Below are 24,265 nucleotides of genomic sequence, written 5' to 3' on the forward strand. Positions count from 1 at the left end.
ACAACATACAAAGACACAGTTTGCCCCCACAAATGTTGAGTCAAGTACAATTTCAGCTTCTGGGGGTAAATGGAAGTACTGCAGTATTCACTGGGGAACAGAATGAAAAAATAATGACAAATGTATTTAAACACTGAGAAAATGTGGCAACAGAATAAAGCCATTAAAATCGGAATGTTGCTAGAGCACAGTAAGTCCAATCACCTTGCATCTTAAAAGAATGTCCCCAGAACTCCCACTTTGTCCTAAACTCTGTGTCTCATCCTAGATTTCTATAACTAGGGCTGACATTCAGTGCTTCACACCTAAAGAAATGCACTCGTTCTTGAGAGCTGATGTCCATTCTGATTTTTTGGTTTTTCTGTCATTTTGAATATCACTCCAATCTATCCCATTTATACTATGCACTTAATGTAACAATTTCTCATAACCAAAGGAAAGAGACATTCAACCAATGGGCAGAAATTAGCATCCACTAGACAGAAAAAAAAAAAAGTTTACATCATAAAAAATATCTATAAGTAACAGATACAATAGGGTAAAATATATGTATACTAACAATATAGTATACAATATACGTATACAAACAACAACAACCCAAAAAGAACAAAATAGATCACTGTTCAATGAGCATATACAAAATAACTCTTATGTGGAGATCAGGTTTTAAAACCAGGAAATAAGGCAGAAATTATGTGCTATCAAAATTACTCTTGAGAATCCCTTAAACCTCCCATAAATTAGGGCATGCAGAAATTTTCAGATCTATAACTATAATTTTAAAAATATTAACATGTGAGGATCACCAAGCTACAGGAAAGAACAAAGAATAAATCCCTACATAGATACACATCCAAGCCATCTGTCTCTCTGAGTTTTAACTCACAAATCTCTATCAGGGAATGGGTGGAGAATTCTAAAAGGTTCCAGCCTCCCTGCAACATCTCACCATTCTGTTTTAATACTAAAGCTCTATATCCTAATCACACACTAATAGGTGTGTTGTGAGGATTAAGCAAGTAATTTATGTGACAGTCTCACATGGGGCTGGCATTAAGCTCTCACTCATTAGTGTCTGCTGGATTTGAATACAAATATTACATAATCAGGTCAGAGAAGAAACTGGCCTCCCAAATGTCATTTCCTATTTTGGCCCCATGGATAAGTTCCCACATTCTTCTTGCCGGTGTCCTAAGACCCCTCCCATGGTGCTTCTCGGTGGAAGTTAAGGTGTGCTGGGTTCCCAAGGAAGGACCTACGTCAAGAGATCGTATGATGAGATTCCACAGCAACATCACCTGGCTGCTCTTAGGCTGGAATTTTCCGAGGATACAACAATGCACAATGGAATTCTGAGATGCGCACATTTTTAAAAGAGGACAGATCCCCCTAGCGACAGCACTCATACCTCACCTGGTCTATCACCATGCAGTTAGCGTAGACGTCATCACCACCATTCAGCATGTCAGAGAGCTGGCCAGCAGCAAGCAATGTTGAGGGGTGCTTGGATTTTTTGAGGGCATCAAAGGAACGATCTAGAGAAAAAATGAAAACAGGGCAAATAAATAGAAGGAATTTATTTTACAGTCGAGCTTTACTGTCTTAACCAAACCACAAGAAAAAAATCAAGATGGCATTTCGCTGTCTTCACATAACAAGATCAACAATGCAAGCATTTTCTCTTCTACATCCAAACCCTCTGTTAGCTAAAACATTTGTAAAGAATGTATCATTTCAGATAAAGAAATATGTGCCCATTTCAAGTACTATTTTTCCAACCATGAAAGATTTTTGTAAGAATCAACTGGGTTTTTGGTCTTCAATTCTTAACACTAAACTAAAACTCATTTCACTTTATAGCACAGAAGCATTAGTGACCATACTCGAAGCCTCGGATTCCACTGAAGTAGTCAGGCTCCAGACCTTTTCCGAGAGGACCCTGGATAGGACGCAGTCTGGCCATTCATTGCCTGCTGAATATGTATAATCTCATACAGAGAGAGTTTTGTTTCTATGTTTACTACAGAAATGTTTTCGCTTGCTTTCCATGTTCTCAGGTTTGTTCCAGGCAGGCAAAGTTGCTCAAAGTTGAGTCCCAGAGAGTTGAGATGTTACTGTATTTGTGAGGAATATAAAAAGAATGAAAACTAATACAATTATGTAAAGTTTAAAAAAATATAAAAATAATAAAAAAAATAAAATAAAATTAGAAAAAAAAAATTATATTCAAGGAAAAAATACAAAAAAAAAAAAAAGAAAGTTTCTCAGTCGTGTCCAACTGTTTGTGACCCCATGGACTATATAGTCCATGGAATTCTCCAGGCCAGAATACTGGAGTGGGTAGCCTTTCTGTTCTCCAGGGAAGGAGACCCAGGGATCAAACTGGGGTTTCCTGCATTTCAGGTGGATTCTTTACCAACTGAGTTATGAGGGGAGCCCTATATGAGGAAGATAAAGTTGAAGATAATAAAACATTGTCAAGTCAGAATGCCTCATTTTTTGTGACTCTGGCTAACTTACTTGATCTCCAAAAACATTTACAAAGTATCCTCATCCATAAAGAAGCAGATAATTATGGTGCTTTCTTCATAGTGTGGTTATAAGGATTAAATGAGTTCAGACATGAGAAGCACTTAACACATGCCTGGCACTTAGCAATTGCTCAATAAATATTGTCACTGTTATATTTGATGTTTTGTTATTATTAATGGTGATTTTACCATGTTCAGTGTGAGGTACAAGGTTATTAATATTAATCATAGTGTATTATCCTAACAGTAGATTCTTAATACCTGTAAATTACTTTAATAAGTTACAGCCACAGCAAATGCCATCCTCACTGACATCCCAGTAATGTTTCTTGAGTGGGTGCAAAAGGGTTAGTGCTGCCTCTGCTCCATCAGAAGCGGCCCTAATCCTACCACCTGTCTTATTTATGTCATGACTTAAAATCCAGGTAAGCCCATGGGAGTGAGTTGAGAAATGAAAAAACATTAATAACTGTTGCACTAATGTACCAGAAGTTAAAAAAAAAAAAACTCTATTCTTCATGGAAAATCCTGGACAACAATATAAAATTCAAATATAAATATGTATGAGCCAAATGGCCCTGGGCTCAGATTCTACATCTAAGTATACCTCTCCCTACAGAACAGTGAAGTGAAATTTAATTAAGCTTCTTGAGGAAATATACAATGTAAAAGCAAAACTTCATGTCTACAGTGTCTTGTTTTATCAAATTATTTAAATAGATGGAATATAACATACAAAACCCATAAATACTTCTTAAGTATAATTTTTATGATCAATTACTATACATTTTTATGCTAATTACAAAAAAAATAAAAGCATGTTCTAAAGGGTATAAACCAAGAATCTGACAAATCTCAATGTGTTCTGAAGAAAATACTTGCTCATTTATCATTTTCCAGAATGTTTGAAAAACAACCATAAATAACATGACCCTCTGAGCTGTAATTAATCCAGCTTAACTGCTCTACAATGTCTTAAATTCACAGACTATAAAATAGCTGGCTGGGGAGTCTGGTCATGCCCCTTTTTAAATATTTTGATCATGGCTAAATTAAGACTTCATTGATAATTAGACTATCTAAGAACTAACATTACACTCAACTAAACAGTTGCAAACAATTGATGGATTTTCTATCTTAAAGACACAGAACCAAATGAAATATTCCCCCAAATTGTCTGGCGCCAGTGAATGCATTGCCATTTAGTCAATATCCAAGTTCATAATTACCAAGAGAGCAAGTCCTATGTTCAAAACTGACCCTCACATCTCAAGGCTGAGCAGGACCAAGAACTACTTCCATGTTCATATACACAGGTATAAAGTCACTTGGATTCAATGTTTCTTCCACAAACACATCTACCTGGCCCAATATAGCAGATCAGAATGTATACAGAGGTGATACACAGCAGTAAAATAAACTTTAAGATAGCAGAGCTACTTGGACCAAGTTGGTGTATAATTTGTTTTCCACATGATTAATTTAATCAGTATTTTAGAAAATGATGTAATTTGTTTACAAAGACAGATCTATAATCTCTTATCTGTGATTCTGAAATCTAGAAATCTCTGAAAATCAAAACTTTTTTTCTTATATTTGGTTCAAAAACATATTTCGTGACCTGAGCTGAACCACATGGGGTCATGTATTTATCTTTATTTATCCCACTGTACATTCATATATTTTCTTGCAGAAATACTGCAGTACTTGATGATGGCACTGCCTCAGTATCTCCTATGCAAGTCATATCATATATAACAGCTCTCTGCCAATAAGACCTGAACATTTTGAATTCCAAAACAAATACAGAAGAGACCGTAGATCCTTATACAATTAACCATAGCAAAGGTTGTTTTTCTTTAGTCACCAAGTCCTGTCTGTCTCTTTTGCGACCCCATGGACTATAGCCCGCCAAGCTCCTCTGTCCATGGTATTTCCCAGGCAAGAATGCTAGAGTGGGTTGCCATTTCCTTTTCCAGGAGATCTTCCCAACCCAGAAATCAAACCCACATCTCCTGATTTGGCAGGTGGATTCTTTACCACTGAGCCACCAGGGAAGCCCTTAGCAGATATCAGACCAATATTTCCCATAATTTTGCCATTCCTCTATGAAATTCACTGTTTTGCCATGTCTACATATCACCTACATTATTATATACTCTAGTTCTTGTTTTTAGATTAACTCATCATTTTCCTTTGATTAAAACTAATTTTCATAGAAAAACCTTATCCTCACTATAAACAGAAAACCAGTATTTCCTGTTGAAAGTAGAACAGAATTACACATACTAAAACAAGGAAACACAGAACAATGAAACTACATTCTGACCAAACACAGTTGCCTATCAAAGTTGGGGATCTTCAGAGCCTGCTCTCTGTCATAAAGGGAGATCCTGAAAGATTTCAGTTCAGTTGCTCAGTCATGTCCAACTCTTTGTGACCCCATGAATCGCAGCACGCCAGGCCTCCCTGTCCATCACCAACTCCCGGAGTTCATTCAGACTCACATCCATCGAGTCAGTGATGCCATCCAGCCACCTCATCCTTTGTTGTCCCCTTCTCCTCCTGCCCTCAATCCCTCCCAGCATCAGAGTCTTTTCCAATGAGTCAACTCTTCGCATGAGGTGGCCAAAGGACTGGAGTTTCAGCTTTAGCATCATTTCTTCCAAAGAAATCCCAGGGCTGATCTCCTTCAGAATGGACTGGTTGGATCTCCTTGCAGTCCAAGGGACTCTCAAGAGTCTTCTCCAACACCACAGTTCAAAAGCATCAATTCTTTGGCGCTCAGCTTTCTTCACAGTCCAACTCTCACATCCATACATAACCACTGGAAAAACCATAGCCTTGACTAGACAGACATTTGTTGGCAAAGTAATATCTCTGCTTTTCAATATGCTATCTAGGTTGGTCATGACTTTTCTTCCAAGCAGTAAGCGTCTTTTAATTTCATGGCTGCAGTCACCATCTGCAGTGATTTTGGGGCCCCCAAAAATAAAGTCTGACACTGTTTCCACTGTTTCCCCATCTATTTCCCATGAAGTGATGGGACCGGATACCATGATCTTCGTTTTCTGAATGTTGAGCTTTAAGCCAACTTTTTCGCTCTCTTCTTTCACCTTCATCAAGAAGCTTTTTAGTTCCTCTTCACTTTCTGCCATAAGGGTGGTGTCATCTGCATATCTGAGGTTATTGGTATTTCTCCCGGCAAACTTGATTCCAGCTTGTGCTTCTTCCAGTCCAGTGTTTCTCATGATGTACTCTGCATAGAAGTTAAATAAGCAGGGTGACAATATACAGCCTTGACATACTCCTTTTCCTATTTGGAACCAGTCTGTTGTTCCCTGTCCAGTTCTAACTGTTGCTTCCTGACCTGCATACAGATTTCTCAAGAGGCAGGTCAGGTGGTCTGGTATTCCCATCTCTTTCAGAATTTTCTACCGTTTATTGTGATCCACACAGTCAAAGGCTTTGGCACAGTCAATAAAGCAGAAATAGATGTTTTTCTGGAACCCTCTTGCTTTTTCGATGATCCAGTGGATGTTGGCAATTTGATCTCTGGTTCCTCTGCCTTTTCTAAAACCAGCTTGAACGTCAGGAAGTTCACGGTTCACATATTGCTGAAGCCTGGCTTGGAGAATTTTGAGCATTACTTTACTAGCATGTGAGATGAGTGCAATTGTGCAGTAGTTTGAGCATTCTTTGGCATTGCCTTTCTTTAGGATTGGAATGAAAACTGACCTTTTCCAGTCCTGTGGCCACTGCTGAGTTTTCCAAATTTGCTGGCATATCCAGTGCAGCACTTTCACGGCATCATCTTTCAGGATTTGAAAGAGCTCAACTGGAATTCCATCACCTCCACTAGCTTTGTTCGTAGTGATGCTTTCTAAGGCCCACTTGACTTCACATTCCAGGATGTCTGGCTCTAGGTCAGTGATCACATCATTGTGATTATCTGGGTCATGAAGATCTTTTTTGTACAATTCTTCTGTGTATTCTTGCCATCTCTTCTTAATATCTTCTGCTTCGTTAGGTCCATACCATTTCTGTCCTTTATTGAGCCCATCTTTGCATGAAATGTTCCCTTGGTATCTCTAATTTTCTTGAAGAGATCTCTAGTCTTTCCCATTCTGTTGTTTTCCTCTATTTCTTTGCATTGATCGCTGAGGAAGGCTTTCTTATCTCTCCTTGCTATTCTTTGGAACTCTGCATTCAGTTGTTTATATCTTTCCTTTTCTCCTTTGCTTTTCGCTTCTCTTCTTTTCACAGCTATTTGTAAGGCCTCCTCAGACAGCCATTTTGCTTTTTTGCATTTCTTTTCCATGGGGATGGTCTTGATCCCTGTCTCCTGTACAATGTCATGAACCTCTGTCCATAGTTCATCAGGCACTCTATCTATCAGATCTAGGCCCTTAAATCTATTTCTCACTTCCACTGTATAATCATAAGGGATTTGATTTAGGTCATACCTGAATGGTCTAGTGGTTTTCCCTACTTTCTTCAATTTCAGTCTGAATTTGGCAATAAGGAGTTCATGATCTGAGCCACAGTCAGCTCCTGGTCTTGTTTTTTGTTGACTGTATAGAGCTTCTCCATCTTTGGCTGCAAAGAACATAATCAATCTGATTTTGGTGTTGACCATCTGGTGATGTCCATGTGTAGAGTCTTCTCTTGTGTTGTTGGAAGAGGGTGTTTGCTATGAACAGTGCATTTTCTTGGCAAAACTCTATCAGTATTTGCCCTGTTTCATTCTGTATTCCAAGGCCAAATTTGCCTGTTACTCCAGGTGTTTCTTGACTTCCTACTTTTGCATCCAGTCCCCTATAATGAAAAGGGCATCTTTTTTGGGTGTTAGTTCTAAAAGGTCTTGTAGGTCTTCATAGAACCGTTCAACTTCATCTTCTTCAGCGTTACTGGTTGGGGCATAGACTTGGATTACTGTGATATTGAATGGTTTGCCTTGGAAACAAATAGAGATCATTCTGTCGTTTTTGAGATTGCATCCAAGTACTGCATTCTGGACTCTTTTGTTGACCATGATGGCTACTCCATTTCTTCTGAGGGACTCCTGTCCGCAGTAGTAGATATAATGGTCATCTGAGTTAAATTCACCCATTCCAGTCCATTTCAGTTCGCTGATTCCTAGAAAGTCGACGTTCACTCTTGCCATCTCCTGTTTGACCACTTCCAATTTGCCTTGATTCATGGACCTGACATTCCAGGTTCCTATGCAATATTGCTCTTTACAGCATCGGACCTTGCTTCTATCTCCAGTCGCATCCACAGCTGGGTATTGTTTTTGCTTTGGCTCCATCCCTTCATTCTTTCTGGAGTTATTTCTCCACTGCTCTCCAGTAGCATACTGGGCACCTACTGACCTGGGGAGTTCCTCTTTAGTATCCTATCTCTTTGCCTTTTCACACTGTTCATGGGAACAGTATGAAAGGTCTGGGAGATGTTACAAGGGCAATGGTGCCAACTGACTTCCTCCTTGAATCAGAGTTAGAAGAAAACGGAAAAGGAAATACCTGCCTTACTAGGTGACTCAGAGTCATCTCGTGTTAGGCTGGGACACCATATCAAAGATCAACAGTGGCCAGAGGACTTACCCTACACTTTGGACAACTGGCCTAGACCATGTCTTCATCCTGTCCCTTAGGAAATGATAGTAAGCCTTGTTGATGGAGGGCATGGCTATACAAAATCTTAAAAGAGTAGCAAGAAAGGAAAATCCCCTCTCTCCATCTGTCATCCAAAACCTGCCATGTAGATTTTTCTGGGTCACACACTGCAACTGTTTATAAAACTGGCCCCCAAATCCTTTGCAGTGTAACTCCCTGAAGCATCCATAGCCTCCACTTGCCAGGATATATCAAAAGATAACAGGACCTAGAAGTGAATACAGACTAATAACCCAAAAGAGGACACAGACTTACTAGACTTCCACTCTTTTACTAACTTCAATACCAGTTACTACAAATAAGGAGCTGCAGACCAGCAGAAATAAGATTTATTGTGGAAAGAAAAGAGTCGTATACAGTATCTTCAAATAAACATCAGTTACATACATTCATATTAAAGTGATTAATGCTCTATTGCTAGTTTCAGTTCAAAGAAAAACCTACAACAGTTTCATAAAAAAAAACTTATCAAGATTTTCAAGATATATGATTTAATTACTTCCATATGTAACCACTTTAGTAGTGAATTAAGGGAAAAATTATTGCTCCCCCTGCAAAAAAAAATATATCCTTCAGGTCTTTCTTCAATGAACATACAGAAATAATTTACAATAAAAAAATCAACTCTTTGTCCTAAACGAATGCTGATTTGTAAACAGTTTTTCTTAGCAAAAAAATTAATTGTAGAGTTTTGCTGATAGTATTAATTTTTAGTATTTGGTAAACTCATATTTCAGAGATGGTTTAAAAGTAACAAAAACTCAATTCCCATCCAATAGCTGCCAATTTTAAATGAGTAAAGAGCAGTGCTCTGCAGTCATTAAGAACAAGGGTCTTGGAATGCTTGGATTCAAAGTTCTACTCCACCATCTATTAGCTGTGTGACGCTGGGCAAGTTACTTAACCTCTTCATATCTCCACTACCTGATCTATAAAATAGGGATGATAATACATCTCTCTCATCGAATTGCTGTATGTATTAAATAGTTCAAACTTTAAGTGATTAGAACACAACCTGAAACAAAGGATTTTAACCTGACACAAACTAATGCTTGCTATTATTAGAAAAGTAAACGAGGTTATATAATTTTAATTCTCTCATGGAGTTTTGAGAGTCCCTTGGACTGCAAGGAGATCCAACCAGTCCATTCTGAAGGAGATCAGTCCTGGGTGTTCTTTGGAAGGAATGATGCTAAAGCTGAAACTCCAGTCCTTTGGCCACCTGATGCAAAGAGGTGACTCGTTGGAAAAGAGTCTGATGCTGGGAGGGATTGGGGGCAGGAGGAGAAGGGGACGACAGAGGATGAGATGGCTGGATGGCATCACCAACTCGATGGACATGAGTCTGAGTGAACTCCCGGAGTTGGTGATGGACAGGGAGGCCTGGCGTGCTGCGATTCATGGGGTCGCAAAGAGTCGGACACGACTGAGCGACTGAACTGAACTGAACTGAACTGATGTAGTTTTGCTTCTTAAAAAAAACAATTTCAACTTTGGTTATAACTTGACACATATAAAACCAATCCAAGGCAACTGGAATTGCACAAAACATTCTGTTTACTACATGAAGAGCTCCTAAACTGTTTTAACTCTTATTTCCAGATTCAGTTCACATTAAAAAACTTTGCCAAGTTCATCCTGAACACAGTAACCAAAACAACAAACCCAACCTGCCGGTAAAATTTACCTCCAGCAATTTAAGGATGAGATCTTACGAAATGGGAGAGATTATAAGAGCAGGACGAACAAAGCATCCAGTCAGACAATCAGAGACAGCGTTTCTCAAGAACAAAGGGAAGATTTCAGAAACTACGATGTTCTAACATGATGAAGTGGACTTGGGCCAGGTTCTCCCTGCAGAATGCCTGGAGGATAAACAGTAACTCCAAGGGGATCTCCAGCTCTCTCTGCCCCGCACCCGCCTGCCCTTTATTCTCCCTGCTCTGTAATGTGATCTGTGGGACGTCTCCCTGCAGCAGAAGTTTTCAGCAGCACTCCTCGCTATACTAGACGCGCTAGTGAGGTGACGCACAAGAGACATTCACCTGGAGCGGGAAGGGGAATCCAGCGGATAGTGAGGCCGGAAAGGCGGGGGCATGCCTGTTCTCTGACACCAAATCTGTCCCCGCCCTGGCAGGAAACAGTTAAGAGCATTGACCGCTCTACAGCCTCTGCAACCTGACTTCTAATGAAATCCAATTCTGCCTCAAGAAGCCAAGGGCCTAGTAGGCAGTAAGGGAAAGCGTGGCCTATTTGCCTGGTTACATAAGAGACCCACACCCAGACATAAACAAACCTGACTACGGCAGCTTCTGCAAACCTGCTGCTGACCTGGGTTGACTCACTCTGGGTACCAAGCTCTCGCTGCTAAAGGCAGAACAGGGCCTCTGAGTTCACCTCTCCTGTGTGCGTGTGTGTTTCTCTCTTTCACTCATTCATTCATTCAGTTTTTTTTAGACCTAGAAGCTTATGAACACAGCAAAAGAGTTTATTGAGAATGACTAACCATCACAAAAAAAAGCAGGTAAAGCTGACTTTTAAGGTCAGTGCCCAGCACTGCACCTAACCCATGCCCTTCCGGTTACAGAATCTGGAGGTCAGCTCTCCTGTGACCTACAGCAGCCTCTGGTGCAGATGACTGCCTTTTTGCCCCCTTCTCTCTCTCTCCCCCAGGCCTTTCCTTCTCAGTCTCCCTCATCTTCTAGATTTGGCAAGTTGCAGTGCTGCAGGGCCAATCCTCAAACCTCTTTTCTTTCTCTCTGCACTCATTCTCCAGGTCCTCTGACAGTACGGCATTACGTACCACGATAAGATGACAACTCCCAAATTTTCACCCCCATCCCAGCTCTCTCCCCTGAATACAACTGTCTCCTTGGTATTGCCACTGAGTTGTACAGCAGCCATGTCAAACACAACAGGTGTGAAACACAACTCACCATTTTCCCTCCTACACCGACTCCTCCCAGGAGATAGCAACCCTTGCACTGTTCTCTTTCACAACCTATAGACCCAGAACCTGACCTTTCCTCATCACTCCACTACTACCCAGGGCACCACCGCCACCTTCTTGTCAAGACTACCACAAGGTATCATCTCCGCACTGGCCACCTTCCATCCGCTTCTCTGTCCTTCACAGCAGAGGCAGCACTTCTTTTACAGACGAAATCAAATCATGCTCTGCCTCCGCAGAATTTTCCAATGGCTTCCCACCTCATTCTGAGTTAGAGCCAAACTTTACCACAACCTACAGAGTCTCACCAAACTGGCCTGGGGCCCCATTCCCATGCTGAGGGTGGAGAGGCTCCCACACACTCAAGCAATTCTTGGACACAAGCTGACTGTCCTACAGCTCAACTCAACTCTGACACTGCCTACCAGAAGACAGCGTCAGATTCCAAAGGCTGAGCGTTCAATCCTACAAACTGCCACCCCGATAAATTTCAGACGCCAAGTGCAAGCTCAGGTTGTTACCTGTACTTCTGATCAACTGGCTATAAATCCAAAGTTCCCAGAATTTCTTCCCGGGGCTTGATCAACTTGCTAGAGTGACTCATGGTCCTCAAATACACATTTTACCTACCAGATCACCAGCTTATCATAAAAGGATATAACGCAGGAGTAGCCAGAGGGAAGGGATATACAGGGCAAGATACAGGGAAGGGGTATGGTGCTTCTGCGTCCTCTCCTATCAGACCAGTCACCTGATACTTCCATGTGTTCACCAACTGAAGCTCCCCAAACCCTTCTGGGGTTTTGTGGAGGCTTCACTAAACAGACATGATGGATTAAATCTCTGGCCATTGTTGATTACTCAATCTTCAGCCCCCATCCTTAGATCCAAAGTCATCTCATCAAACACACCAAAAGCACCTGTATCATTCTCAGCACTTGGAACCTTCCAAGGGTTTTAGCTGCTCTGTGACCCCCCCCCAAAAAAAGCAGCTAAAGACCAAATATTATTTCTTATTATAAACAAAATATTACAATTACATAATCTCCCCCTCCTCCACCCTAAACCAAACTCTCTGAAGTCTGCCCCTTGGTCTACCATCCATGCTGGCCCTGCTGTTCTGTGCCCCAGGCCATTTTCACCTGCTGTTCTATCAGAAGTTCTTTTCTCCTGGATACACGGAAGACTTGCTCCTTCCCTTACTTTCTTCCACTCTCTACGCAAATGTTATCACAGAAGCTGACCCTTATATGTATCAAATAGCAACCCCCTACACTCTTGTCTTATTTTCTCCTACACCACGTAACATCACCTAGCATATCATGTATTTATCATGTATTGTCTGTTTCCTTCTACTAGAATGTAAGCTCCAGAGAAGGGCGACTTTGAATGCTTTGTTCACTCCCCCAGTGCCCAGAACCACATCAGATACATAGTACATACTCGGTAAAATATTCTCCAAAGGAGTGAATACTTTCTCATTGAGAAAAGGACAGAACCCCTGTACCCAGTACAACAAAACACCACTCTCTTATGGTCTGGCAAGGTTTTCTCTGATTCTGAGGGGTTTCCTGTTGCCTAGCTGTTCTTGTACTACTCCAGGTGGTGATGGGAGTGTCACTTTCGTATTCCTCTCATTCATCCACCCATTTACTCATTCATTCTTTTTCAGCACTTACTGAGTGTCTACTGACTACTGGTCCCCACGCTCCCTGGCCTCCGGCCTCCAGCCTCCGCCTCTGATGTCCCCAAAGCACAGTCACTATGGACGACCCCCAGGAGGTCCCCGCACAAGACTCAAGAGTCACGAGGCTGTCCTCCTCCTCGGGGCACTTCCTGCCTGCTTCCTCTGTGTTTTGTTCTGTGTCGTCTACCACACTGCAGTGATGACAGTCTCATTTTGCCCCTCCTGTTAGGATAAGTAACTGTTCTGGTTGGTGTCTGAGCTGAAAACAGACACCCCATTGTGCAGACCATCACAGATGTTAAGGGTTTCCTGTGTGACTCTATCGACGTGCCCTCTCTAGCAATAGCCCAGAAATATTACTCTTTAATCTCTCATTTAAAATATCAGGTAGGTTATTTTTAAAGGAATAATGGGACTTCCCAGGTGGCACTAGTGGTAAAAAAAAAAAAAAAAAACCCACCTGCCAATGCAGGTGATATAAGAGATGTTGAGTTCAATCCCTGGGTCAGGAAGATCCCCTGGAGGAGGGCATGGCAACCCACTCCAGTATTCTTGCCTGGAGAATCCCATGGACAGAGGAGCCTGGTGGGCTACAGTCCATGGGGTTGCCAAGAATTGAACTGGACTGAAGTGACTGAGCATGCATACACAGGTAGGTTTGCAAAGTAAAGGTACTTGAAGAAGATGGTCGGGGCTGGGGGAGGGGGGAACATTAAAAGGGAGACAGTAGAAGCCAACAATTAGATACTTGAGGAGTAAGCATCTACTGGACACCTGTGCCATACTGGATACTTACACGGGTTAATGTCACTATTTTAGCTATCACAGATAGAGCTCTGAACCAAGCACCATACGATTTTTATATATTAACTTGTTTGATTCCCAAAGCCACCCATTAAAAGCCACGCTATTTGTTATTTTTGCAGATTAGGAAACTGTGGTGCTATTTAATGACCTTACCAAGGTCCCACAACCAGGAAACAGCAACTCTAGAGAGGCAGGTATTCTCCCAGGTAGGTCAAAGTACTTTATCTAATAATTGGAATTACTCAGTGTCCTACTTTACAAAACCAAAGACATTGGTATTTGAGCAATGTCTGGTATTTTCCATTAGGAAGTTTCATTAATAGGTTACAGTATGACTTGTACCCCAGTGATTTCTTCACTTCCTGCCCCTGGAGACCTACTGCCAGAATACAATGTGATCTGTGCTGAGAAAACACTCATGCAATAGTAAAGACATGATTTCATTTGGTTTACCCACAGAATCACATGCAAGGTAACCAGGAGAAAAAACTGAGACGATACACGGATGCTAATTTCTATTTCTAGGTGACGGACGAAGCACAGGTGGTTTTCCACTTTCAACACTTTCCTGTCTGTAATTTCTAGATTTCTGATAACCATTTTTACAACTAAAATAAGGGGGGAAAACTAAGTCATGGTTTAAAAACTTGCCTCCTGTTATGAAAGGACAGCTGTGGGATCTCATGCAAAATAGATTATCAGTAAATCAACTGTATCGGGTAATAGGCATGTAAATGTGTTCGCTGGAAAAGTTGTACCCAAGCATCCACAGTATTGTTTTAAATACCTGCTAACCCCACTCTCCCTAACCACAGGAGGTATTACCACGTTCATTTTGGAGACAAGGAGGTCTACAGAGGACAGCGGTCACCTCGAGACATTAAACGGTAGACGCAAATGCAAACACAGTGCTGACAGAAACGTCCTTTCTCACTGCAGTTCACTACCTCCCAAGTTCAAAGGGAGCTCTGCCAAATCCTAAAGCATACAGATAGTCTTTTCTACCCGTGGTCCTAGTGTGTTGCAGAGGAAAGAACAAAGCTGCCCTCACAAATGCGCATGAATATTGTTGAGGTACATTCAACCTTTCTCTTCTTGCCTAGTCTTTCTCTAATCCCTCTTGGGATTTTCCTGATATTGGGTTGGCTGAAAAGTTCGTTTAAGTTTTTCTGTATGACTTCATGGAAAAATCCAAACGAACCTGTTGGCTAACCCAACTTTAGTCCTGACCTGGAACATCTCTTGGCCTCACTCTTCTGAGTTGGACTTTAGGTTACAAAGGGAAACCATCCAAACTCCAAGATGAGCCTCAGCCCAGGAATTTCCTGTGGGTCACAGACAAGCTAACATTACTCAGAAGACTAGTTCACACCAAGATGAGTCTGGGAGAACCCAGAGAACGTTTATCTACCAAACTGATGCTAAGTCACTTCAGTCGTGTCTGACTCTGCGACCCCATAGACAGCAGCCCACCAGGCTCCCCCGTCCCTGGGATTCTCCAGGCAAGAACACTGGAGTGGGTTACCATTTCCTTCTCCAATGCATGAAAGTGAAAAGTAAAAGTGAAGTCACTCAGTCATGTCTGACTCTTAGTGACCCCATGGACTGCAGCCTACCAGGCTCCTCTGTCCATGGGATTTTCCAGGCAAGAGTACTGGAGTGGGTTGCCATTGCCTTCTCCGAGTCTACCAAACTACAGTGGCTCAAACATGGTTCCAAATGTCCAATTCACCCTCAGAACTCACCTCATACTCCTGGGATCCTGTGAAAAAAGAAACGTGAGCCCTGACATGAGATCAGGCCTCTCAACCAGCCCTATCTGCAGCTATAACAGCTGATAACCGAAGTGAACAGATCTAGAGGTGCTGGGGTGAACCTTGTTTCTCTAGCCCTGGGCCTTGGAACCACTGCTGAAAACTCCTTCACAACAACAAGTTACAACTTGGCACTCTAAAATCAGATCCTGAAAGCAGCCCTTTCTGCTGCTTTGAGAGGCCTAATTATCAAAATTATTGAGGAATAAAACTAACCTTTTCCCTCATAATACACTGGAGGCACCAAGGGAGGTAGGGAAAAAGAAGGAAGAGAGGAAAAGAAAACAGAGGCTCAGAGACGCTACAGCTTTTTCCCCACCCTTTCCAAGTCTTCATTCCTAATTGTAGTAGTGCAAAGTAGCCCTCAAGAGAACACATGTTTATGTTTGAAAAATGACGACTCAAAGATGAAAATAACTTCCCCCAAGCTATCAAGGAGATGTTCAGTCATGTGTGGTGTGCAGGCTTTGGTGTGATTAGATTTAATCAGCAATTCCTGTCCTTCTTGAGGCAGTTCTCCAAAGCCTGCAGCCAATTTGTCAAAAGACAGAAAAAACAGGCAAGCTGAGAGGAAAGAAACTAACAGGTTATACAAATTCCAGGACAGAAGTGAAAGACCTCACAGAAAGTGGCAGAACATGGACAGGACCCCTTCAGGTGACTGTCAATTAAAACATACGGACAAACTGATAAGGCAGATGCTCCTGTATGTTATCATCACAAAAAACCCAATGAATGGTTCAAATCTTGCATAATCTTATGGAAAGATACAGGCATGTGAATATGATTGTGCCTACTTCAAAAGTCACCAGGAGCTCCAATTCTCCAGGACCTAGCCCTAGAACCCTGGGTTTTTGCTCTACTTATTCCCCAAAGTAACTGAGCTCTACTACAGACAAGGAACTCCATTAGCAAAATAAAGACTTCACTGAAATGCAAATTAGTTCCGTTTTTATTTTTTGAGGTATGATTTACATATAACATTAGTTTCAGGTGTTCAACATAATGGTTTCTTATTTGTATATGTTGCAAAGTGATCGCAGTAAGCCTGGTTTAACATCCATCGCCACATGCAGCTACAAAAATTTTCTTACGATGAGAATTTCTAAAATCTGCTCTCTCAGCAACTTGCAAACACCTTTTGCTTATTTGGGGTCTTTAGCAAGCACCTTTTGAATTAGTGAACGCATACATAATGGAAGCCAAGCGCTGCCTGGCATGCCTCCAACCTGTTCTACGTGTCTCCTGGTTGGGAAACTGCTTGCTTCCTGAATCCTGTTCCATTATCCTGAGCAACTTCGGGCAGGTTAGCCTGAATGACCACTGGATAGGAGATTTATTGCAGTTCATAACGAGGGCTCTCCACTGGCACGGGCAGCAGAGATCTGAGGCAGAAGACCCACCGGTCTCTGCCCGCAGAGAACAGTGTGAATTGGGCTGGGGGCTGCTCTGAGCGTGGGTGGGGGTTTCTCCGCTCCAACAGGGGTTCTGCATGTGATCGCCTTGCAGGCTGCCCCACCCCATCAGAGGACCACCACCACCAAGCCCCCTCGCAGTCAAGCAGGAGGGTCAGGGCCGGCTTGCCTGGGCTGTTCCCAGGTGCCCGAGGCTGAGCAAGGCTCCTCGAGACCCCACAGGCATCTGAGAGACGCAGGAAGTGGCTGCAGTGAGTTCTCATGGCCTGCCACAGGCCCATCATGGGGCAAAGGAAGGGCCCCTGTGCCAGATCTTTTTAGGGATACATGTGAGCCAGCAGCCAGGGGCAGAGATTCCCAGGTCTCTATAGTATAAAGAGCCAGGGCAAGGACAAGACAGGAAGGAGAGCCACAGGGTCCTGATCAATACCATGGAGAAGATCCAGCTGAAGGACTGTGGTCACAGATGCCAGAACACCTAATACAACAAGCGTGCCTCAGACAAGAGCCTAAGACAGGAAATCCATAGCAGAAATCCATAGCAGAGCCCAGGAGGACCCAGAGAGCAGTCAAAGATGGAGCCTCTTCCTCCCCCATATTACCATACTCCCCACACCCTCACCAGGAAATCAGAGTCAACATCAGCTTGGCAAGAAAGGGAGAAGAGAAGGAAGAAATCTGAGAGACTAGATATTTTACTTAAAGAGACCGAGCAGTTATCAAAAATGACTATTTTCATTATTGCATCAGACCAAGTTTTCTGTTAGACTAAAATATATCCTTTCCCCTCCCCACTGCCTAGGGTAGGACTTCATCAGATCAGATCTCTTGTGGACAAAATAAAGAAATAAAGGCAAGAGGGGAAGCATGGTAGGAAGGGATAGTTAGGGAGTTTGGTACGGACATTTACACACTGCTATATTTAAAATGGAGAACCAACGAGGACCTGCTGTAGGCACAGGAAACACAGCTCAGTGTTATGTGGCAGCCTGGATGGGACGGGGGCCTGGGGGAGAATATGCGTGCTGTGTCTTGGTCGCTCAGTCATGTCTGACTCTTTGCGACCTCTTGGACTGTAGCCCACCAAGGCTCCTCTGTTAATGGGATTCTCCAGGCAAGAATACTGGAGTGGGTTGCCATTCCCTTCTCCAGGGGATCTTCCCAACCCCGGGATCGAACCCAGGTCTCCTGCATTGCAGGCAGATTCCTTCCTGTCTGAGCCACCAGGGAAGCCCTACCTGGGGGAGAACGGAGACATGTATATGTATGCCTGAGTCGGTTCAATCACAATATTGTTAATTGGCTATACTTCAATATAAAATAAGAAGTTTAAAGGCAAAATTAAACCTGAGTGTAGTGTAGTAAAACCATGCACAATACTCTTTCATATTTACTGCTGACTTTCTGTGATCCAGCCACTGGAAATGTGAAAATACGTCAGCCAGGCTCCACCTTCAAGGAATTCAGTGTCTTCTGGGTTAAGGGACAGTAATGATAGCTGTAATACAGCAATGTGATGCCTGTTATACAACTGTACACAAGTCACAGTGGCACAAAGGACAGAACAATGAAACTGAGGGAATTCAGGGGCGGCTTCCAGAATAAAGGACCCTCAGGCAGCATCTTGAAGGACAAGTTAGAGACTTCAAGTTGGAAGTGGGATAAACAGTGACCTGAATTTGCTAAACAAAAAGTAAAAGGGGGAGGGGAGAGATGTACTGAAGCATGTGAGGGAAGCTCCAGAAACGAAGGAATCTAACACGCAAGCTTTGGCGGGGTGGGGGGCGAGAATCATGGCAGCAAAAACAGACCCCCAGAGACTAGAATGCACATCTGGACTTCAGCGGGACCCACCTCAAGACTGCTTATCCTTACGTGCGTGCAGTATTTCCTCCTACTACAGACTGGTTTCTCCCAGCTAACAGCTTTCATTTCCACCCTTCCAGCACTGCTACCCAAGAAGGAAGACAAGGCCTTCCAAATTCCAGTTTGAAGAACACCAAGGAAACACTTTGATTGGCCAACTTGGGGTCATGCGCCCACCCTGGGCCAACAGTTATGACCAGACAGGAGGAGGGTTGTGACTGGCCCACCTGAATGGGATGCCCATCTCACAGCATCCCGGAAGACAAGGCCACATAAGAAGGTGGCAGCATCATCTGGACCCATGCCCAGAGCAGTGGAGGGGCCCCCTATTAAAGAATGAGAGTGCTGTGCAGTGAAGGGCAGGAGAATACTAGAACCAACCGTCCAGGCCAGTTTAACACTTGGCATCTCTCTCTGTTTTGTGCTCCATAAATAAACAGCACACAAAGATGGGCCACTGTCCATCACTTTGATACACTCTGTATATATCTGACTCTGTCCACTTGCTTGGAAGGACAGTCTGTTAAAATTTCATTTCAGACTTCTCTGGTAGTCCACTGGCTAAGAATCCACCTACCAATCCAAGGGACATGGGTTTGATCCCTAGTCCAGGAGATTCCACAATCAAGCCCACATGCCTAGAGAAGCCACCTCAATGAGAAACCGATGCACCGCAATGAAGACCCAGAGCAGTCATAAAAAACAAACACAAAGAAAACAACCCCACCACTTGACCACAGGCTACTGAATCGCCATCCCTTTCATGATACCCTCAACTTGAACTAGTCTCTTCACCTTGAACTTCAACAGTAATTTGTCCTGAACTCTCCTATAGGACTTATCACATTTTCCCTTAGTTCTCCCTTAATTAATGCATCTGAATAAACAACCCATTGGTCCTTCCCCAAAACTGGAATGGTAGGGACGAAGCTCTTGAACATGGGGTAATAAATTAAAATAATGTCTCCTTTCCACTGACGGGGATTAATGCAGACATGTACCTTGCCTAAGAATTTGAACTAACTCAAAATAAAGGAAACAAATCAGTTTCAAATAGTTGGCAAAGTATTTGTTTAACTAAAGGGAGCCATGAGGGGTATGTAGCTATGTGGTTTGGCAACGGCCTTCTTCTCTCGGGCTGACAAAGGCAGGCCTCTGGGCAGCGTCTGAAATTGAAACTGCTCTGCATGAGGTTCAATACTATCTTCATTGTGAGCCAACAAAATCTTAGCAGGTTATGTCACCTTTAGGAAAATGTTTCTCTTCCTTAATAAGAGTTTCTGTAGTGACTTTTTCCTCCTATGGTATTCAGGCATCCTTTAGGGAATTTCTAGATGAAATACACATATGCCCATGAAAGTGTGTGTATTCAATAAAACTTCTTGAAAGAAAGGAAGGAAGGGAGGGCAGGAAAGAGGAAGAAGGCAAGTAAGCCCCTGAGACAAGAGTACCTCATGTCTCAAAATTATCATTAAATCTTCTGAAATACCATCATACCCTTCATACGCACTGGGTCAGGGATTAATTTTCACACTGAGTACCTGCTCTCCAAACACTAAATGAGCTCATGAGACACGCCAAGACAGTGGTCTCCTGATTCTTATCTCCATTCCCAGCACCCTCACTCTCTCTGACTTCAGCTTTCTCTGAGACAAACCTAGGAGTCTTCCAAGACGCACTGGAAGCTCTCCTCTCCCATCCTTTTCTCAGCTCCTCCTGCCTGTCCTGTTCCTCACCCGACTGTCCAGTGGGGTGGTCATCTACCAGCTCTTCTCTCAAACGAGGGGTGTGTGTCAGCACTAGATACACGTGTGTGAAGATGTGTCAAGACAGTGGAAACTGTGCTCCCCAAGTGTTCCCCAGAGTTTCTACTGCCACCTCTACTTCTTGTCCAAGATACATAAGACAGGGAGAAGCTAGGATCGTGAGACACAGTGGCACCCAATGAATATAAGAAAGCTACTCACTGATTTCACCATCTTTTATCTCTACTGAGAGCTGGTAAAATACACTAGGAAGAACAAAACCTCTGAAATCAAAGGCTATGATCTGTCATAGGTCTGGTTCTGCATTTATTAGTCTAATCTTGGGCAACTCATTTCATCTCTCTGAGCCTCAGCAGGCATGCATGCTAAGTTGCTTCAGTTGTGCCCGACTCTGCAACCCTATGGACTGTAGCCCCGCCCAGGATCCTCTGTCCACGGGATTCTCCAGGCAAGAACGCTGGAGTGGGTAGCCATTCCCTTCTCTGGGGGATCTTCCCGATCTAAGGATTGAACCTGGGTCTCCTGCACTGCAGGCAGATTCTTTACCATCTGAGACACCGGGGAAGCCCCTGAGCCTCAGAGCCCCCAGCTAATAAATGAAGATGATGACCATATCTGACATACAGGTCTTTTACAAGATAACACATGTGCAAACCACCTTATAAACACAATGAATGAATGCCATTCATTCTTTCCTTTCCTTATTTTTACCATGTAACTGTTATCTGCATTTCTCGGTATGGAAATAACTTTAAAAACTCTTTAAGCCTCAGTTTCCTCAAATGTTGAACAGATACAATATCTCTCAGAGAATTATTTTGAGAATCAGATGTTTAAGTGTCAAGTACCCATCACAGCTTAGTAAACAGTGGTTATTATGATTAATAAAGTAGTACACACATACTAGTTATTTTGACTATGACTACAGAAAGTCTGGTGCTATCTAAGCTCTCCAAGGTCATTCAGTTTGCATACAGGCATTGCCTCTTGCACCAGCAAAAAAAGGGGAAAAAAAGAGCAGTCTTTCACACTTTGTGCCACTGTATGTGTGTGCCTAGTCGCTCAGTCGTGCCTGACTCTTGCGACCCCAGACTGTAGCCCGCCAGACTCCTCTATCTATGGGACTCTCCAGGCAAGGATACTGGAGTGGGTTGCCATCTCCTGCTCCAGGGGATCTTCCCGATCCAGGCATCAAACCCGGGTCTCCTGCATTGCAGGCAGTCTATGAAGGACAGGAGCTGGAAAAGGAGCGATCGAGACACAGGGCATGAGCGAATGAAAGGCAGAAAGAGAAGAGCAGCTCACTGGAAAGACTGAAGAATCACCGGGAACAGGCAAAAGCCAATCCTTACAGTTTCAAATTTCTCATGAATAAATATTGTTTCTTGGTTGAATCTCCTACTGAAATCAACAAAATAAAAATCCAGGCATTCCTGGACTCTTGAAGCAAACAATCATGGATTCTGACCCACTCCAATTATTAACCAGTAGGTCCCCAGGACGGCCTGTCCTGGGCTGCCCACAATATGCCAAAGGCAACTTTGAGAACCCCAGGAATAGCTGTGGGGCAGTTGGTTTCCACTGCTTTCACCCCCTGCTTACATCCCATCACCATCTAGACATCAGTCCCTTCCAGAGGCCCTACTTCCAAGTTAGACCCTCTTCTTTCTCCTTATGAGGACATGAAGACAAGTACTAGTTGCAGTTTTAAGTTAATACATAAGCATTGATGGATTGCTGCCAATCCAACTTTCCTCTTATTACTACACCCTCTAAACTTTCACATCTCTCTAAACAGGCCAGTAATGTGTGCACGTATCTATCAGAGAACAGTGATAAGGGCAGCAGGGGACATTAAAAGACAGAGAATACTAACAAGGAGGATCAGCACAGAAAAAGGAGAGGGAATAAAAAATATTTCTAACCAAATATGAAAGGTTTGCTTATAAGCCAGAAATTCTAAGCTCTCAGTACCTTCCTCATGATTTCCTAGGAGACCAGAACCTACATCCGGAGAATGATGTTGGTGATGATTAGAAGGAAGGAAAGAATAAGGAAGAAACTCAAGACATCTTAAAGCCTGGAGAAATAATTAGATCATTTTCTAAGGGATAAAAGACCATAGATCATCACAATCTAGCCACGCGGCTGAAAAAATCAGGTTTCTCAGTGTTTCTTCTACTGCCAGGAGAGATGATCCATTCCCAATGCTAAGATCCTTGTAAGCAGAGACAGGATCTATCTGGTTCACTACTTCATCCACCCTCTAGGAAGTGTCTGGCACTCTGGACGTGCTTGTTGAGCACTCAAACAATTCCCTAACACTTCACTTCGTTGGATCTCATCATTCTCATCTATAAAATGAGGTGGTTGGGCCCGGGGATCTCTAAGGCCCTTTTGGTTCTGGGATTCCACTCAGCTGACAATAGAAACAGTGTGACCAAAGCCATCCCTCGCAACCAGCTCATCATCGTTTAATGAAGAAGGAAGCCTGGGATACTGACAGCCCTGCTCTCTGCTACCCACCTGAGCTTCACTTGTCCTTTGTTTACTAGCAGCAAATAGTTAATCATTTTCATATCTCAGGTACCTGCTTTCACTTGAATCGAGTTTAATTTATACATAACTATGTTATGACTTTCTGCTGGAGTTCAAACTGGCTGTGCTCCAACTTTGGATTTCAAAGGAGAATGTGATTAATGCATTCCCTACAACTCCACTGGACTCTGAGGGTTCTCCATCGGCCTCCTAATCATTAATCTCACAACTCTTCAGGTTGTTAGACTACCCAGGCCCCCCACAACATTGGCATCCTGCCCGCCAGCCAGGCAATACATTTAAATACAAAACTACATAAAACAGATTATTCCCCAAATTTGAGTGAGAATTAGCACAAAGATTAAGGAGTCTTACAGAACTGCTACCTGCCCTCAAGAAGTTCTCCATGCACCAGAACTAGTAATATTCATTCTAAAGAATTAAGGACTTGGTGTAGCTCCTGTCCCAGAAGTCATTTAAAAGTTTTAAACAAATTATTTGGAAATAATTTCAAACTTACAGAAAAGCTGAATGAATAACATAAAGAACACTAATACTTGCCCTTTCCCCAGACCTACTTATCGCTAACATTTTACTCCATTTTCCATTGGCATCTGAGCTTGCTTTCACATGCACATGCTTTTGTTCTTCATAGATTCTTCCCCCCACCCCCGAACTATTTAATAGTAAGTCACATTTGAATCATGGCTCTTTACCCCAAAAGCAGCAGCAATTAAATTTTAAAACAGGAGAACAGAATGTTGTACAAATGGTTTAAGTCCCCAGCAACGGAATTTCAAGGATGGCAACGAACAGTGTGGGAGGTCTGTTGAGGGTGAGGCTTTCTAGGACTCCTATAGAGTCAGCTCATCTTATTCCTGGGGTTGGGAGCCTTGATTTCAGCCCAAGAGCACATGCACACACACACACACACCTCTTTTTATTTTAGAAGGAAAAATCCTTGAAGAAAATCAGGTACGTGGACAACTGCCAGCCCCCATTTTTCTCCAGGAGAAGCAGAGGGCAATGTAGCAGGTCATTCTGTTCTCAGATGATTCTGCCCTCCCCGCCCCCACCCCCGCCACCCAGGATAAAGCCACAACAGCAGCCCACTTTCAGAAACACCTTTTCTGCTTGCAAGCTCACAAAAGTGTTTCTTTCTCTTTGAATTAAAAACATAACCACACAAAATTCGTCCACAAGACAAGAAAGG

The 24,265-nt window shown here is 42.9% G+C and overlaps 1 protein-coding gene across 13 annotated transcripts in view; it reads right to left on the minus strand.

Moving 5' to 3' along the window:
- The window catches only part of ARHGEF28 (Rho guanine nucleotide exchange factor 28), a 343,837-nt gene that overhangs the window by 110,804 nt on the left and 208,768 nt on the right, over positions 1–24,265 (minus strand). For all 13 annotated transcript variants that reach the window (XR_011562400.1, XM_070774543.1, XM_070774539.1 and 10 more), the window contains one exon: positions 1,414–1,535. Coding sequence is in view for 12 of the 13 variants with exons in the window: in XM_070774543.1 (XP_070630644.1) it covers positions 1,414–1,535 (122 nt within the window). In the remaining variant the exon portion in view is untranslated. The remainder of the gene's footprint in view (positions 1–1,413; positions 1,536–24,265) is intronic.

This window comes from Bos indicus, chromosome 20 (assembly GCF_029378745.1).
Source record: "Bos indicus isolate NIAB-ARS_2022 breed Sahiwal x Tharparkar chromosome 20, NIAB-ARS_B.indTharparkar_mat_pri_1.0, whole genome shotgun sequence".
NCBI lineage: Eukaryota > Metazoa > Chordata > Mammalia > Artiodactyla > Bovidae > Bos > Bos indicus.